The sequence below is a fragment of the Eutrema salsugineum genome, unplaced genomic scaffold (assembly GCF_000478725.1).
Source record: "Eutrema salsugineum unplaced genomic scaffold, Eutsalg1_0 scaffold_6, whole genome shotgun sequence".
Classification (NCBI taxonomy): Eukaryota; Viridiplantae; Streptophyta; class Magnoliopsida; order Brassicales; family Brassicaceae; genus Eutrema; species Eutrema salsugineum.
This window is the reverse complement of record NW_006256547.1, coordinates 6,461,795-6,478,127: the sequence shown is the minus strand read 5'-3', so window position 1 is coordinate 6,478,127 and position 16,333 is coordinate 6,461,795. Positions and strand designations below refer to the sequence as shown.

The following is a 16,333-nucleotide window of genomic DNA, read 5'->3' as shown; positions in this document are numbered from 1 at the left end:
GAAATAAACCCCACAAAAATCAACGCTTGACTATTATATTAGTTTGTAGGTTTTTTTTTTCTCTTTTTACGTACATCTCCGAAGAATACAAACTGTATATGTATTTATCCAAGAACGAACGGTACTCATATAATTTATTTATATACTTATACACTAAATCGCGAACATAGTATATGAGGCCCATAGACTGTATTAGTGCGTATGGAATAAGCATAGATGATGAATTGATGAGGTCTGATCCACACCGACTTAAGAATAATATATAAGATAATTATATTGACAGTTAGTTTTTTCATATTACATTATAAATATGATGAGCCATAATTAATTTTGTTATAAAGATTATTAGTATGATTACTAAATTAATATAAAAATTAAAATATATATTATATACAATATAATCTTTATAAATTAATATTCAATAAATTAATATTTTGATAAATTAATACATTTTTAAAGTTCCAAATTAGTTTTTAGACTGATTTTTTATATTGATAAATTAATAATTTATAAATTAAAGTTTAGAAAATGTGCATGTAGTTTCCTGACCACGTAAATGCAATCTCTCTTCAACCATCATTACATATTATACATATCATTTACAATTATAGTCCTATTCCCATACGAGAAGATGTCAATGTCTAGATCTCAGGATTAAAACATTGGTATTGTTCCATGTAGAAGATGCATCCGATCTGAAGATATTTAGATAACGATACCAGAACAGGTTCAGTAACCTGTTCGGTTTTAACAATGACTGAAACTGAAATATTAAACACTCGAAATATTAACGTTTAACAATCTTTTTAAAAATCATAACTAAAAAATCTAACACTACTTTCTAATAGTCAAGTTAATAATTTAATATCATTCCAAACTTTTTATATCCGTGTTCATCATAATCATGCTAAACTAGAAGCAATTAAAAACGAAAGAAATGTATTCTAAAACTCGCTAGTTCGCTAGTATTATCATTTCCTGGTCCATTCAAGTTAGCCACACTCTTGGTTCTTCATCCGTACAACACTACTATTGGGCCATCGGAGGGATTTTTTTTTCTTTTTCTTTTATAATAAAAAGTAAAAACTCTGGATTACGGATTATGACCGAGAAGGGAAAAAAGCGCACACATTTATGTTCATCCCATGATATTCCCATCAACCACGTGCCTTATAGCGAGTTGCCATTATTCAACTTTTCGAATCGATGAATAAAAAAATTGATTAGTCAAAACTTTACCACTAGCTACATTGTCTATATATTACGTATCCTTCTCAACACATTGCTCTTCACTTCAAAACATAAACAAGAAACCTACGAAAGTAAAACAGAGAATCAAGAAATGTCTATCTTTCTCTACTGCATCTTACTCTTACCTCTTCTTTTAATCTTCCTGAAAAAACTCTCACCCTCTAAAGGGAAGCTTCCTCCAGGACCTATAGGTCTTCCGATCATCGGAAACTTGCATCAACTTGGAAAATCTCTCCACAGATCTTTCCATAAACTCTCTCAACATTATGGACCCGTGATGTATCTTCGTTTCGGTGTGGTTCCTGTGGTCGTGGTCTCCACAAGAGAAGCAGCTGAAGAAGTTCTCAAGACTCATGATCTTGAGACCTGTACACGACCTAAGCTAACCGCGACCAGGTTGTTTTCTTACAACTACAAAGACATTGGGTTCGCTCAATACGGTGATGATTGGAGAGAGATGAGGAAGCTTGCGATGCTCGAGCTCTTTAGCTCAAAAAAGCTAAAAGCTTTCCGGTATATCAGAGAAGAAGAGAGTGAATTGCTCGTCAAGAAACTCTCGAAATCCGCCGAGACACAATCTTTGGTGGATTTGAGAAAGGCTCTTTTCTCTCTTACCGCGAGTATCATTTGTAGACTCGCTTTTGGACAGAACTTCCACGAATGCGACTTTGTCGATATGGACAAAGTGGAAGAGCTTGTGCTCGAGTCTGAGACCAATCTTGGCTCATTCGCGTTCACTGACTTCTTCCCCGCCGGTCTTGGGTGGGCCATAGACCGTATCTCTGGCCAACATTCGGAGTTGCACAAAGCCTTTGCAAGACTTAGTAATTTCTTTCAACATGTGATCGATGATCATCTAAAGCCTGGAAAACCTCAAGATCATTCAGACATCATTGGTGTCATGTTGGATATGATCAACAAACAGAGCAAAGTCGGCTCTTTTAAAGTCACCTATGATCATCTTAAAGGAGTCATGTCGGTGAGAATAGCAATCTTTCATTTCTTTTTTTTTTTTTAAATATCTAATAATATTATCTGAAGTCTTATGTGTTCAAATAACAATCAAGTAACTGATAAATACTTTTTGTTATATGATCAGGATGTGTTTTTAGCGGGAGTGAACGCAGGAGCGATCACGATGATATGGGCCATGACAGAGCTAACCAGACATCCAAGAGTGATGAAGAAACTCCAGCAAGAGATTCGAGCAACTCTTGGAGACAACAAAGAAAAAATCACAGAACAAGATCTAGAGAAAGTTCAGTACTTGAAATATGTGATCGAAGAAACCTTCAGATTACATCCACCAGCTCCTCTCTTGCTCCCAAGAGAGACAATGTCTGACTTAAAGATTCAAGGCTACAATATTCCCAAGAACACAATGATCGAGATCAACACTTACTCAATAGGACGTGATCCCAATTGCTGGGAAAACCCTAACGAGTTCATCCCCGAGAGATTTATCGATAACCCTGTCGAATATAAGGGCCAACATTACGAGCTGTTGCCATTTGGTGCTGGTCGCAGGATTTGTCCCGGGATGGCCACGGGGATAACTATCGTCGAGCTAGGTTTACTTAACGTTCTTTACTTCTTTGATTGGAGTTTGCCTGATGGAATGACCATTGAAGACATAGACATGGAAGAAGCTGGAGCTTTCGTCATCGCCAAGAAAGTTCCTCTTGAGCTAATACCAACTCCACATCAATGGTGAAGTCATGAAGAAAGATAAATGATATAATCTTATATCATTAAGATGGAGATTTCTCTGCCTGGCTTTCTTGCAATCGGTTTGATGTTGCTTTTGATTTTCTCTTTACATGATTTGTGATCGGTAAATTTTTATGTTTCATTTTGTATTTTTTTTTTGGGGTCAAAATTTCATTGCGTATAAATCATGTTCTCAATAAATAAATATAAATTTCCGATTGTGACGGTAGATATCATCTTTTTCTTATTTAGTATCGTTTAAAGTTTATCTAAGCGAATGTCTCAATAAAAATCAGTTTGAAAATGACATAAGACTATTAACAATTTAAATTGACATAAGGCTCTCGTTTATTGCAGCATATGCATATTTTCAGCTGATGACTTTCAATAGTCATGTACAAATGATAAGAAAAAATCCAGCTCAAATAAACTGTAACAAATCAGCTAAGTACGCAAAATTTTCGAAATATTGAGTTCCATAAAAAAAAAATGTGTTTAGAGATTAAAACCATATTTCCTTGAAGCAACTAATGTTGTACTTTTTGGGCCACAAATGAGACATCAAATTTAATAAGCGGTCCATGGCCTCAAGATAATTAGTTGAGACAAAATAGATAGTAATTAGCGACGTTCCCCACGCGCCACGCGCCAGTTAGAGATTTAAGGATTTTGTGATTCTTTACGAATTATATACTCCGTATTGTTTTTCTTATTGGCCTGGCCAAATGGCCATTGCAAATTTGCAACCCTCACGAGGAATTGAGGATTGAATCTAACTTCTGAGAGCTCGGCTAAGTGTAATAAGACCTTAGACCACCGCACTATATAGATCTCAATAAGTGATTCACGAATTCACCTTTTACAGCTAATATTTTTTTCCTTATATATATTTTTTTTTCTCGAGTTTTTCTTATATAGGATTAACTGGTGTCTTTTAAAAATTTTGCCAAAACAAATTTGAAGCAAAATGATTAGCTTTTTTCTTTATTCTTTACGTTTATAACTGGACCGAAGTCGTAAAAAAAAAAAAAAAAAGTCGTAGAAGAGTAACTCCGGCATGCATGAGGCAAATTTTTTTTTTTCAAACTCGTACATCAATAAATAATTTTGTGTTAGACATAACCATAATAATCTTAAACTTTAATTTATATTATTCTTCACGTTGATAACTGGACCAAACACGTAGAAGAATAAATTCAAATGAAATCTTTTCTCAAGATAAAATCAAACCTTTGAAATATTTAATTAGAATTATAGTTGGATGCTATTAACGTTTGAAAGGAGGCTAGGAGACATAAATGCTATATAGTTGATAAACAAATTATGATTGCCTCACTTGAATTTAAAATATTTGACGATTCTAAATTTCAAATAATTGGACTATTCTAGCTAAATAATTACTCCAGAAGACATGATGGACCTGGCGACTGGTACGACTCTGCTTGCATTAATATCGATCATATACGACAAAGAGCCATAAATGCGATGCAAGGATGATATTTTCCTGATGAGAAATTTTAAGCCGCCGTTTACTATTCAATACAAGAAATTAAATTGCCCGTTCTGAAACTAGAAACTTTATGTTTTGTTTTGGATGTACATAGTTTCTTTGTCGACATTCAAAACCTTTTTACATGTCCCTTGACCCTTGTTATTTTTTATTCTTTGGTAATAGGCTTTCTTGTCATCTCTTTTGCAATTGATTTTTTTTTTTTTTTATAGTGGTCGGTGTTTCTAAGTCCACTATGGTTTATTCGCCAAAAAAAGTCTACTCACATGTACAAGATAAAATTTGAAAATATGCTATGAAATTAAAATTTTAAATTAGTTATAATCTTGGAACTGAGAGACTATATATACAAATTTACAATAAAAACTAGTAAATTAATATTTATTATCAAAATTATTGTGAAACATTTACTTTGGCCGGTATTTGTCAGCACACTCTTCATTATCCATAAAGGAAAAAATCTAATAACGTGTACACAAGATAAAACACTTTGAAATGACATTGTGAAAATTTGATTATATAAAATTCGTATCGAAGTGGTGGTCTTTATCAACAAATTATATTTCTGAAAAAGAGAAAGAGAGATACATATATATTTTTATTCAAATAATCAATGTGGATTACAGATTTAGATAACATCAATATTTTGTCTCTAGAGCATCTTGAGATTTTTTTATTGTTTTTTGAAATTGTATTTCATAAATTATTAACATGTTTTAATCGTCCCTTTTAATGAAATCATCTTTTTATAAAATTTTCTCTAACACATTATTTTTCATATTGCATTTTTCAAAACAAATCTGAACACACCGTCTAAAACTTAACGTTGATAATATAGCAGGATCTATATTCTCTACCAGACTCCCAATAATTCTCATATAGATAACATCCTCTTCCATATCTGTTGTCATTTTTTTTCCAGAAGGTTATCTTGTAATCGCTCTTAGAATTAGAATTGAAGTTTTCGTTGCGTGGCCGGCATTTACCAATAATTACCAATGGGATATAATATACGAGTTGTAATATCTTTCAAATGGTAAATTCAGCAATAATGGGAGATCTGAAATTTTCGAAATCCTCTTTTTTGCGGACCAATTTTACAAAAACATAAACAAATAAACCCAATGAGCTGGTAATATTATGTAACTTTTTTTTTTAAAATATTAGGTAACTGTAATTAGCTCAGTTTGGCAGTCATACGTCCGACTAATCCCACACAAACCTTTTTTCCAAGCCACATTTACATTTGAAGTAAAATTCTGTAATTTGTAAAATAAGAAGTGATGTTGTAAATATAATAAATGACACTACACAAGTTTTTTCGTTGAAGTCTGTAAATATTTTTGTAGATAAATCACACAACCGAAACACGAAAAAAGAATAGATTATCATTGTCGAGTTTAAAATAAATAAAATTTTTAAAGCATAACCAAAACGAATGTACTAGTCTAGCACAAGTTTATGCTCATAAAATGCCTTTAAATACGCCAATTTATCTAAATTTACATAAAATTATATTTCTTTAATTATAGTACATAAAATCTATTATATAATGAAAGAGTTTTCTCTCCTAAACTATCCACATCAGCAAAATCATAAAACTTAACATTTAAGTATATTTAAAGTATGCATTTAATAAATATATTAATGTTTGTTATTAATATATTTAGTATAAATTAAATTAAATTAAAAAAAATTATAGTATAAATAAAAAATAAGTGATAATTAGATATTAATAATTAAAAACATTGTAATACTAACTGGATTAAAAATATATCTATTTTCTTAAAAATGATAAACTATTAAATTGAAAAAATGTTTAAAAAATGACGATAATTAAAAAAAGCAAAAATAATAAGAAAAATAATAAGAAAAATCTATTATATAATGAGAGAGTTTTCTCTCCATCTAGACTATCCACATCAGCAAATTCATAAAGCTTAACATTTAAGTATATTTAAAGTATGCATTTAATAAAATATTAATAACAAATATTTAGTATAAATTAAATTAAATAAAAAAATTATAGTATAAATAAAAAATAAATGATAATTAGATATTAATAATTAAAAAAATTGTAATACTAACTGGATTAAAAATATATATATTCTTAAAAATGAATTATTAAATTGAAAAAATGTTTAAAAATGACGATAATTAAAAAAAAAAATAATAAAAAATAATAAGAAAAATAGAAGGAAGAAGAAAAATCAAAATACAAAAACAGAAAATATTAAAAAGATGAAAAATAATAGAAATTAAAGACCATGAAGAGGAATATGGATAAAAAAAAAAGAACACAAAGCTGATGAAAAAGAATTTTGAAAAATATGAAAACAAAGAAAAAGAACAGAAGATAAAGATATCAAAATATGAAAATATGAAAATGGAGAAGAAGAAAAAAATTAACAAAAATGGATAAATATGATGTTTAAATTTCAAAAATTTGTAAGAATAAATGATTAAAAATTATTACTGCGCAACGTGTAGAACATTAACAAAAAAAAAATTTAATACTGTATAAAAATCACACAATAATGACAGACAAAATACAAAAGTACATGAAATAAAAAAAATTAACAGAAATTAATAACATAATTAAGAAAATTTGTTATTATATACAAATACTAATAAGGATTGTACAATGCAAATATAGAAAAAAACTATTAAACTATAAAAAATTTATCTAACACATTATTTAAAAAAAACATATAAAAATAGAAAACACATAAAAATATAAAATAAAATCTGCGCGAAGCGCGGACTGAACCCTAGTTATATTAATGTGATAGATTAAAAAAGCTAACTAAACTTCCCGGTTATCTATCATTTTCGATATCAAACCTTCATTACACGCATTTATTAATATCTAGTATGCAATATATATAATAACCAGGCCACAATGCAAAATATATAAACGTACGAATCATAGAAATATAAGATAATTACTTCACTACACAATGAAACATACAGAGAAAAGAAAGCATTTTCTCTTTTTTCTTTTTTTTTTTCAACTTGTTCAATGACGACGAATTGGCACAAGCTCAAGAGGAACTTTCTTGCCAATAATAATCGCACCTTCTTCTTCCATATCGATATCTTTCACTGTTGTTCCTTTAGGCAATACCCAATCAAAGAAGTAAAGCAAATTCAACAATCCTAATTCGACCATTGCGATCCCCATTGTCATACCGGGACAAATCCTTCGACCAGAACCAAAAGGCAAAAGCTCGAAGTTAAGTCCTCTGTAATCAACAATACTATCAACAAATCTTTCCGGTTTAAACTCTTCCGGATACTCCCAAAGTTTTGGATCGCGTGCTATCGCGTAAACGTTGATCATGATCTGAGTTTTTTTTGGAATGTCGTAGCCTTGAATCTTGATTGGTGACATTGTCTCTCTTGGTAACAAAAGTGGAGCTGTTGGGTGTAATCTGAATGTCTCTTTTATCACTAGCTTGAAGTAGTTAAGTTGGTTAAGATCTTGTTCTGTGATTTTCTCTCTTTTTTCTCCAAGTACTGTCCTAACCTCATCTTGCACTTTCTTCATCACACTTGGATTTCTTATTAGCTCTGTCATTGCCCAAAGTATGGTCGTCGCACTTGTGTTTACTCCGGCAAGAAATATATCCTAAATCCAATTGCAAAAAAAGGGTGTAATTAGAGATGAATTCATAATGTCATATACTAGTTCAAGAGTCTCGAATCATGACCATAATACAAGAGGAAGAGAGAGAAAAAAATACATAATAAAAGTATAGAGAAGGGTTTATAGATAATTTTTGAAGAATTAATACAATTTAATTCATCATATGATAATTTTTGATGACACATGGAAGAATGGAGTATTATATATGACTAAAAATAAGATTATTATTTTAGTGTCCTTAACTCACCCACCGAAATTGATTGTTACCATGCATTCAAACATAACGTTGTCTGCTTGTGTCACATGTATATGAGATTATGAGGTATATAATAAGATGTTATGAGAACAAAATATCACAAAATAACATATTCTAATATACAATTTTTTTTTGTACATATTTTTATCTAGATAAAGCTCATAGTAGGTTTAACGACTTTTATAAAGACTAAAGAATTTTAGAAACTGGATTAAACTAGTTTAAATTCTATCAAATGACCCGCAATTAATTTGATCCCTTTTTCATTTGCAACGCATACCCCACATGCACACACAAAAATACCTACTGCTTGAGTCCGGATTGTGACAGTATATGCCAATACTAATGGAAAACATTAGACTATATTAACTGAGTCAGATACCACATTTAAAATTAAGGTTAACAAAAAGAAAAACCACTAAAAGTGAGACTAGTTAAAAATGCTTACAGAGATGACTCCTTTGATATGATCAGTAGTGAGCTTAAAAGAACCATCTTGGCCTAGTTTATTCATCATATCAATCATCACATCCACAACATCTGGACTCTCCAATACTTTTCTTCCTGGCTTTAGATGATCGTCGAGCACTAGGTTAAAAAAACCGTCGAGTTCTGAAAAAAGTCCTTCCAAGCTCTTGCTTTGACCAGTAATTCTATCGAAAATCCAACCTCCGGGGAAGAAATTAGAGAAAGCGAATTTCCCCTGAAGCTTCTCCGACCTAGACGCTAATTCCTCCATACCATCTTCGTCAATAAACTCGGATTCGTGAAGATTTTGACCGAAGGCAAGTCTACACACGATACTAGCGGTTAAAGTGAAAAGGGTTTTTTTCAGATTCACAGGAGATTGTTTCTGAGAAGCTTCAGAGAGTTTCTTGACCAACAAGTCATTCTCTTCTTCTCTAACATACCTGAAAGCGTTGAGCTTTTTCAAGCTGAATAGCTCGATCACAGCGAGCTTCCTCAACGCTCTCCATTCTTCGCCGTAAGGAGCGAATCCGATGTCCTTGAAGTTGTAAGAGAGTTTCTTTGTCGCTATGGTTTCTGGTCGGCTGCAACAATCTAGGTCATGGGTTTTGAGAACTTCTTCTGCTGCTTGGTTTGACGAGACTATGACCATAGGGACAAATCCGAAGTGGAGTTTCATCACTGGTCCGTGGATTTCGGAGAGTTTTTGGAGACATTTGTGTAGTAATCCTTCGAGGTTGTGTAAGTTTCCGATGATCGGAAGTTTTTGTGGGCCCGGCAGAAGTTTTAGTTTTGAGGATTGGAATTTTTGTGTGAAGACTAATGTTACTAAGAGAAGTAGTAAAAGCCAGAGAAAACAGAGGAAAATTGACATTTTTGTGTTCTTGCTCTGCTTTTTTCCTTTTTATGTTTTCCGAGTGAAGAAGAACTAAATTTAAAGAGAAATGAAATTAGACTTTTCAAACTTTTTTTTTGATAAAAGTATTTCAAACTTGGTATAAATTTTTTTTTAGGAGTTTAGACTTAAAGAGGATGATTTTTGCACGGCTAATCTGTATTTCACGGGTCGTTTTCGACAATAGTCAAAAAGACAATCATAGATTCAAAATAAAAAAATTCCGAGGTAATTCAAATGGTGGGCATATGACATGTATCTAGGTTAAATTATCCTCTAGATGCCCCTCGTTCCAGAAAACAATAAATATCTAACAGAACAGGGATCTGCATCTGGATAATAAATTTAAACTCTTTGGATCAAAACGGATTTTGGGTATCCAGATTTATACTATAGTATAGTTTAGATAAACCAGAGAACTATCACAAAATAGTTAAAGATATTATTTTTTATAAGTTAATGATAATAAATGATATACTTTTAAAGATATTAATTAAGATTGTTAAATAATTATTGGTTTAAAGTTATGAAAAAATGTTTAGAGAAAGAAGATAATATATTTATAACTAAACATTTACTGTTTCTTAATCTACTTAAAATATCCAGAACATCAAACTCTACGAAATAGAGGAAGCATAATAAATATCCACATGACTCAAGACAGGGGATCCCCTCAAGACAGTGATTTTATGTCTACTAAACCCTTTCAACCAAGGAAACGTACAAGTTACAACATTGCTCTTCAATCACTTCACAACTATTTGATTATTTTATACAAAACTCTCTGATCATTTGATTAAGAAATTAAATTTTGAAAAATTAATTTGATCATAAAAAACCTATTAACATAACGATATTTAGACAGAATGCATCCATTTTTTGTATAAAATCTCAAAGATAACAAAACTGAATCCAAATGCAACATCCAACTACACAAACGGTATTAAAAACAAAGAATATAAATATGAATATGGATGATACATTTATATGTTGAGAATACAACCTCAAGATACAAACCGGTGCAACAAACAATTTTTAGCAGAATAACAAAATTGATTTCCCAACAAGTTTTATTTTTTATTTTTTTTTAAAAAAAACAACAACAACATAACTCTAGTCTTAAGTCTGATCACTTACAGAGTTCAACTTCTCTTGTTCTTCAAGACTCTGTGACCCCATCACAGGCGAAGAATAGGAAGAAGCTCAAGAGGAACCTTCTTAACAACGGTAACATCACCAGCTTCTTCCATGTCCATATCTTTCTTCTCCTCAGGCAATCTCCAATCAAAGTAGTAAAGCAAATTCAAGAGTCCCAATTCAATGGTCGCAATCCCTGAAGCCATTCCTGGGCACATCCTTCGTCCAGCACCAAACGGTAAATACTCAAAATTATTTCCTTTGTAATCCACCGGAGAATCGATAAACCTCTCCGGGGTAAATTCTTCTGGATTTTCCCAGTGTTTAGGATCTCGTCCTATCGACCATGCGTTGACCACTAGAAGGGTTTTTGGCGGAATGTCGTAGCCTTGAATCTTGATTTGACTCATTGTTTCTCTTGGGAGTAACAGAGGAGCTGCTGGGTGTAGTCTCAAGGTTTCTTTCACCACAAGTTTCAAGTATTGAAGCTTATCAAGATCTTCTTCCACGATTCTCTCCTTTTGTTTGATTCCAATGCAAGTTTGGATCTCTTCTTGGACTTTTTTCATCACTCTAGGGTTTCTAACGAGCTCTGCCATCGCCCAAATCATGGTAATGGCGCTTGTGTCTACTCCAGCAAGATATACATCCTAGGTCAACAAAAACACATTAGATTATTAATAAGTTAATTACGGATATACAGATTTGATTCAAGAATCATGAAGTAATTATAAAGAAATTCGTTTGCTTACTTGGCTGATGCCTTTGATATGATCAATGGTGAGCTTGAAAGATTCATCTTGTTCTTGTGTATGTAACATATGTAAGAGCGAGTCGACGATATCAGGACGATCTTGGTTTGGGTTCTTAGATTGATGATCATCAATTATATGATTTAAAAAAGTATCAACCTCGTTGAAAACGTTGTGAAGTCTCTTATGTTGTCCTGACAGAAAGTCCATAAACCATCCAAGACCAGCAACGGGGAAGAGTTCAGAGAATTTAAAAGACATATTTTTCTGAACTTCAAACATCAGTTCTTCAATATCCTCCTTGTTGATATGCTTGTTCTCAAAGAAACTCTGACTAAAGGCGGTTCTAAATACGATACTTGCAGCTAGGCAAAAGAGGGTTTTGCTCAAATCCACTGGAGATTGCTTCAAAGCCGATTCCTTCAGTTGCTTGACCATCAAGTCATTCTCTTCCTCTCTAACATAACGGAAAGATCGAACCTTTGTCACGCTGAAAAACTCACGAACCACAAGCTTACGCAGCACTCTCCATTCCTCACCGTATACCGCAAAGCTGATGTTTTTACCGTCGCGCGAGAAAATCCTTGTAGCGATAGTGTTAGGTCGTGTACAACACTCAAGGTCCTGTATTTTAAGAGCTTCTTTAGCTGCTTCACTCGATGAGATTACGACCATTGGGACATATCCTAGACGGAGAAGCATCACGGGTCCGTGTTTCTTGGACAGATCGTTAAGACATCGGTGACGCAATCCTTGGAGCTGGTGTAGGTTTCCGATGAACGGGAGCTTTGGTGGGCTCGGGGGAAGATTTTTTTTTGAGTTTTTGATCTTCTTCAAGAAGATCAAGGTGAGCAGAAGCAAGAGGAAAGACAAAATAATCGCCATTGTTTTCGTTCGTCTAGTTTGTGCTTTGTTTTAAGACGTATCAACAACGTTCTTTACTAGTTTGACAAAATATGGTAGTGTGAAGGTGTTATAAACAACGGACACGTTGGTCGGTCCGTTTTGGATGTATATAAAGGTACATCTTACATGTCTTTTTAATGTTGTCACACGCCAAAAACCTATTGGGCCGGCTCTGGTGAGGATAAGCTTGACATGAAGCTAAGAGAGTGAGGTCCAAGATTTTCGTACATTTTTATTTTTATTTTTTTGTTAATTGGGAGAATTTTAGGTCGAAACTCAGACTTAATCCTCAGAGATGCATACAAATTTTGGTATTTTTTGCCACTGATAACGATTTTTTTTTTTTTTTTTACTTCAACCACTGATAACGTTTATATATGGCCAAAGATGATTGAAATTGTAGAAAAAACTCTGCTAAAAATATCATTTAGAGTGAATTTTTTGAACCACTAAATTATCACGAGTTCACGAGTTAGTTGATTCTCCTAAATACGTGTAATTATTTAAACTATCAACAATTAACATATTAAAAAACGTATTTGTAATAATACGATTTTATATTTTGATAGGTGCATATTGAAAAGGAATACAAAATTATATTGGGAAAATATGAGAAAATAAAATGATGGAACACTTGTAACAATATAAAGTACAAACTACAGCACAATAATAATTAAGAAGGTACAAAGAAACAAAAAAAAATCAAATAAGTAGTATTAAGAAAATAAAACAAACACATAGCGTAAAGGGGTCTTGACCTTGGCAACAAACGTTAGAGTCTATCTATTCATATAAAGTTAACATGTCGTTTACTGTTTGTGATGATAAGCTTTGAGAGGTTAAGAAACACTCATCTTAAAAACTCATGTAAAATATCTGAACCTAGACCAATCAAAGTTCAATTCCTAAATCCTAAAACACTGCTCCTAAATCAAGTTCAAAACTATTTGATTTCTTTTTTTCCAAAACACTGCGAAATTCCATACATATTTCCGTTCGAAAAAATTTGTTCCCGCCCAAGTGGGAAACGAAATGCAACAATCAACATCCAACGGTTTAAAAAAAACAAATAATGATCTGAATACACTTAATATCGATGATACACATTTGGATGTTGAAGGTAGATACAAACCGTTGCATCAAATCAATTTTTAGCAAAATAACAACATTAATTTTCCCATCAATTTTTTTTTATTCTTGAAAACAACAACATGACTATAGTCATCTTCCCTTTTTTTTTAATAACATCATAACTCTAGTCTTAGGTCTGATCTATTACACAATTGAACTTCTCCTCGTCTTCCTAGACCCTGTGACCCCATCACTGGCGAAGTATAGGAAGAAGCTCAAGAGGAATTTTCTTAACAACAGTAACGACACCGGCTTCTTCCATGTCCACATCTTGCTTCTCCTCAGGCAACCCCCAATCGAAGTAGTAAAGCAAATTCAAGAGTCCTAATTCAATGGTGGCAATCGCTGAAGGCATTCCCGGGCACAACCTCCGTCCAGAACCAAATGGTAACATCTCAAAGCTATGTCCTTTGTAATCCACCGGACAGTCGATAAACCTCTCCGGGATAAACTCTTCTGGATCTTTCCAGTGTTTTGGATCCCGTCCTATGGACCAAGCGTTAACCACTAGAATGGTTTTTGGCGGAATGTCGTAGCCTTGAATCTTGATTTGACTCATTGTTTCTCTTGGGAGTAATAGAGGAGCTGCTGGGTGTAGTCTCAATGTTTCTTTCACCACAAGCTTCAAGTATTGAAGCTTATCAAGATCTTCTTCCACGATTCTCTCCTTTTGTTTGATTCCAATGCAAGTTTGGATCTTCTTGGACTTTTTTCATCACTCTAGGGTTTCTAACGAGCTCTGCCATCGCCCTAATCATGGTGACCGCGCTTGTGTCTACTCCGGCAAAATATATATTCTAGGTCAACAAAAAAGACATTAGATTGTTATTTAAAGATATACAGGTTTGATTCGAGAATCATGAAGTAAAGAGATTTTTTCGCTTACTTGGCTGATTCCTTTGAGATGATCAATGGTGAGCTTGAAAGATTTATTTTGTTCTTGTTTATGTATCATTTCTAAGAGCAAGTCGACGAAATCATGACGATCTTGCGTGTAGATCTTAGATTGATGTTCATCGATTATATGATTAAGAAAAGTATCAACCTCATCGAAACAAATGTGAAGCCTCTTATGTTGTCCTGACACAAAGTCCATAAACCATCCAAGACCAGCAGTGGGGAAGATATCAGTGAATTTGAGAGACATATTTCTATGAGCTTCAAACATCAGTTCTTCGATCCTTTCCTCATCGATATGCTTGTTCTCGAAGAAGCTCTGTCCAAAGGCGGTTCTGAATACGATACTCGCAGATAGGCAAAAAAGGGTTTTGCTCAAATCCACGGGAGATTGCTTCAAAGCTGATTCTCTCAGTTTCTTGACCATCAAGTCATTTTCTTCCTCTCTAACGTACCTGAAGGATCTAACCTTTTTCACGCTGAAAAACTCTCGAACCGCAAGCTTACGTAGCTCTCTCCATGTCTCACCGTATTCCCCAAAGCCAATGTCTTTACCGTTACGCGAGAAAACCCTTGAGGCGATAGTGACAGGTCTTGTACAACACTCAAGGTCATGTGTTTTAAGGGCTTCTTCAGCTCCTTCACTTGATGAGATCACGACCATTGGGACAAACCCTAGACGGAGAAGCATCACGGGTCCGTGTTTCTTGGAGAGATCGTGAAGACATTTATGAAGCAATCCTTGAAGCTGGTGTAGGTTCCCGATGAACGGAAGCCTTGGTGCGCTCGGAGGAAGGTTAGTTTTCGAAATGATCTTCTTAGTGTAGATTAACGATAAGAGAACGGGAAGTAATAGAAGGAAGAGGAAAGGCAGAAGAATCGCCGTTGTTTTGATTTCTCTGTTTGGTGCTCTGTTTTTTTTTTCTTTTTTGACAAAAGTGCTCTGTTTTTTCCAGAGAGAAACAAAGTATCAAGGCATAACATTAACGTTTTTTTTACATACGGCCACACTCGTCGGTTTGGACACAGTGGCCGTTTATTATCGTCAGTGAGGATAAGCTCGAGGTGAAGACTGAGAGAATGAGGCCAAAAATTCTTGTAAAATACGTCAAAATATCAACACACGATAAAAGAAAAATGTAGTTGCAATTATACGATTTCATACGTGGCAAAATGAAATTTATTTAGGAAAAATGTAAGAAAATGGAAAGACACAACACTCGTGTAACCGCTGAAGGCTTTTTTTTTGTTATTATTTCTTTTTGTAACGGCTTTCTAAAAACTATATGACGTTTCTGTTTTTTTTTTTTAAATATAAATTAAAAGAAAAAAGAAAACCAGAACACTCGTGAAGAATATAAGTACTAATTATGGAATATATTAAAGAAAAAATAGAAAGAAGAATCAAATAAAGGAACAATACTACTCCCTCTGTTCAGAATTATTTGATGTTTAAGGTTTTTGCACACAGTTTAAGGATTCATTTAATTTTTATTTTTTCTATACTAAAAATATTATTTATAATTCATTTAAATATCATTCAGCCAATAAAAAACAATCTGCAGAATATAAAAGGTCAAAAACTATAAAAATTCATTAAATTTTGCATTGAAAAGTGAGAACATCAAATAATTCTGAACAAAAAAAACCTTCTAAAACATCAAATAATTCTGAACAGAGGGAGTACTATTTAGTATACAATGTATGATTTACATCTTAGTAAATCTTATAATTGGAAAGAACGAATATTACCATATTTTAGATTAGGACC

General features: G+C 33.0%; 4 protein-coding genes across 4 annotated transcripts; 1 reads left to right on the top strand and 3 right to left on the bottom strand.

Annotated features, from left to right (window-relative positions):
• Nucleotides 1-1,297: 1,297 nt before the first annotated feature.
• On the top strand, nt 1,298-3,183 carry LOC18012345 (cytochrome P450 71B22). The gene is made up of 2 exons (XM_006395514.2): nt 1,298-2,230; nt 2,351-3,183. Exons 1-2 carry the CDS (start codon nt 1,343-1,345, stop codon nt 2,963-2,965), a joined length of 1,503 nt encoding a protein of 500 aa, XP_006395576.1. The 5' UTR covers nt 1,298-1,342; the 3' UTR covers nt 2,966-3,183.
• A 4,095-nt stretch (nt 3,184-7,278) lies between these two features.
• On the bottom strand, nt 7,279-9,762 carry LOC18012344 (cytochrome P450 71B23). The gene is made up of 2 exons (XM_024150932.1): nt 8,825-9,762; nt 7,279-8,102 (listed from the first exon to the last, which is right to left on the bottom strand). Exons 1-2 carry the CDS (start codon nt 9,716-9,718, stop codon nt 7,491-7,493), a joined length of 1,506 nt encoding a protein of 501 aa, XP_024006700.1. The 5' UTR covers nt 9,719-9,762; the 3' UTR covers nt 7,279-7,490.
• Nucleotides 9,763-10,794: 1,032 nt separating this feature from the next.
• LOC112083410 (cytochrome P450 71B25-like) lies at nt 10,795-12,598 on the bottom strand. The gene is made up of 2 exons (XM_024151362.1): nt 11,629-12,598; nt 10,795-11,526 (listed from the first exon to the last, which is right to left on the bottom strand). Exons 1-2 carry the CDS (start codon nt 12,511-12,513, stop codon nt 10,918-10,920), a joined length of 1,494 nt encoding a protein of 497 aa, XP_024007130.1. The 5' UTR covers nt 12,514-12,598; the 3' UTR covers nt 10,795-10,917.
• Nucleotides 12,599-13,718: 1,120 nt separating this feature from the next.
• On the bottom strand, nt 13,719-15,476 carry LOC18012265 (cytochrome P450 71B4). Its single transcript, XM_024151368.1, is given in 3 exon segments — nt 13,719-14,363; nt 14,365-14,462; nt 14,552-15,476. Coding segments are annotated over 3 exon segments (1,308 nt in total). The 5' UTR covers nt 15,254-15,476; the 3' UTR covers nt 13,719-13,855.
• Between the last annotated feature and the right edge of the window lie 857 nt (nt 15,477-16,333).

Excerpts from the sequence above, each read along its gene's own strand:
- LOC18012345 (XM_006395514.2), top strand. The coding sequence starts at position 1,343 with ATGTCTATCTTTCTCTACTGCATCTTACTCTTACCTCTTCTTTTAATC. Across the intron at positions 2,231-2,350 it reads ATCTTAAAGGAGTCATGTCG|GATGTGTTTTTAGCGGGAGT; the intron begins GTGAGAATAGCA and ends TTATATGATCAG.
- LOC18012344 (XM_024150932.1), bottom strand. The coding sequence starts at position 9,718 with ATGTCAATTTTCCTCTGTTTTCTCTGGCTTTTACTACTTCTCTTAGTA. Across the intron at positions 8,103-8,824 it reads ATATCAAAGGAGTCATCTCT|GATATATTTCTTGCCGGAGT; the intron begins GTAAGCATTTTT and ends AATTGGATTTAG.
- LOC112083410 (XM_024151362.1), bottom strand. The coding sequence starts at position 12,513 with ATGGCGATTATTTTGTCTTTCCTCTTGCTTCTGCTCACCTTGATCTTC. Across the intron at positions 11,527-11,628 it reads ATATCAAAGGCATCAGCCAA|GATGTATATCTTGCTGGAGT; the intron begins GTAAGCAAACGA and ends TTGTTGACCTAG.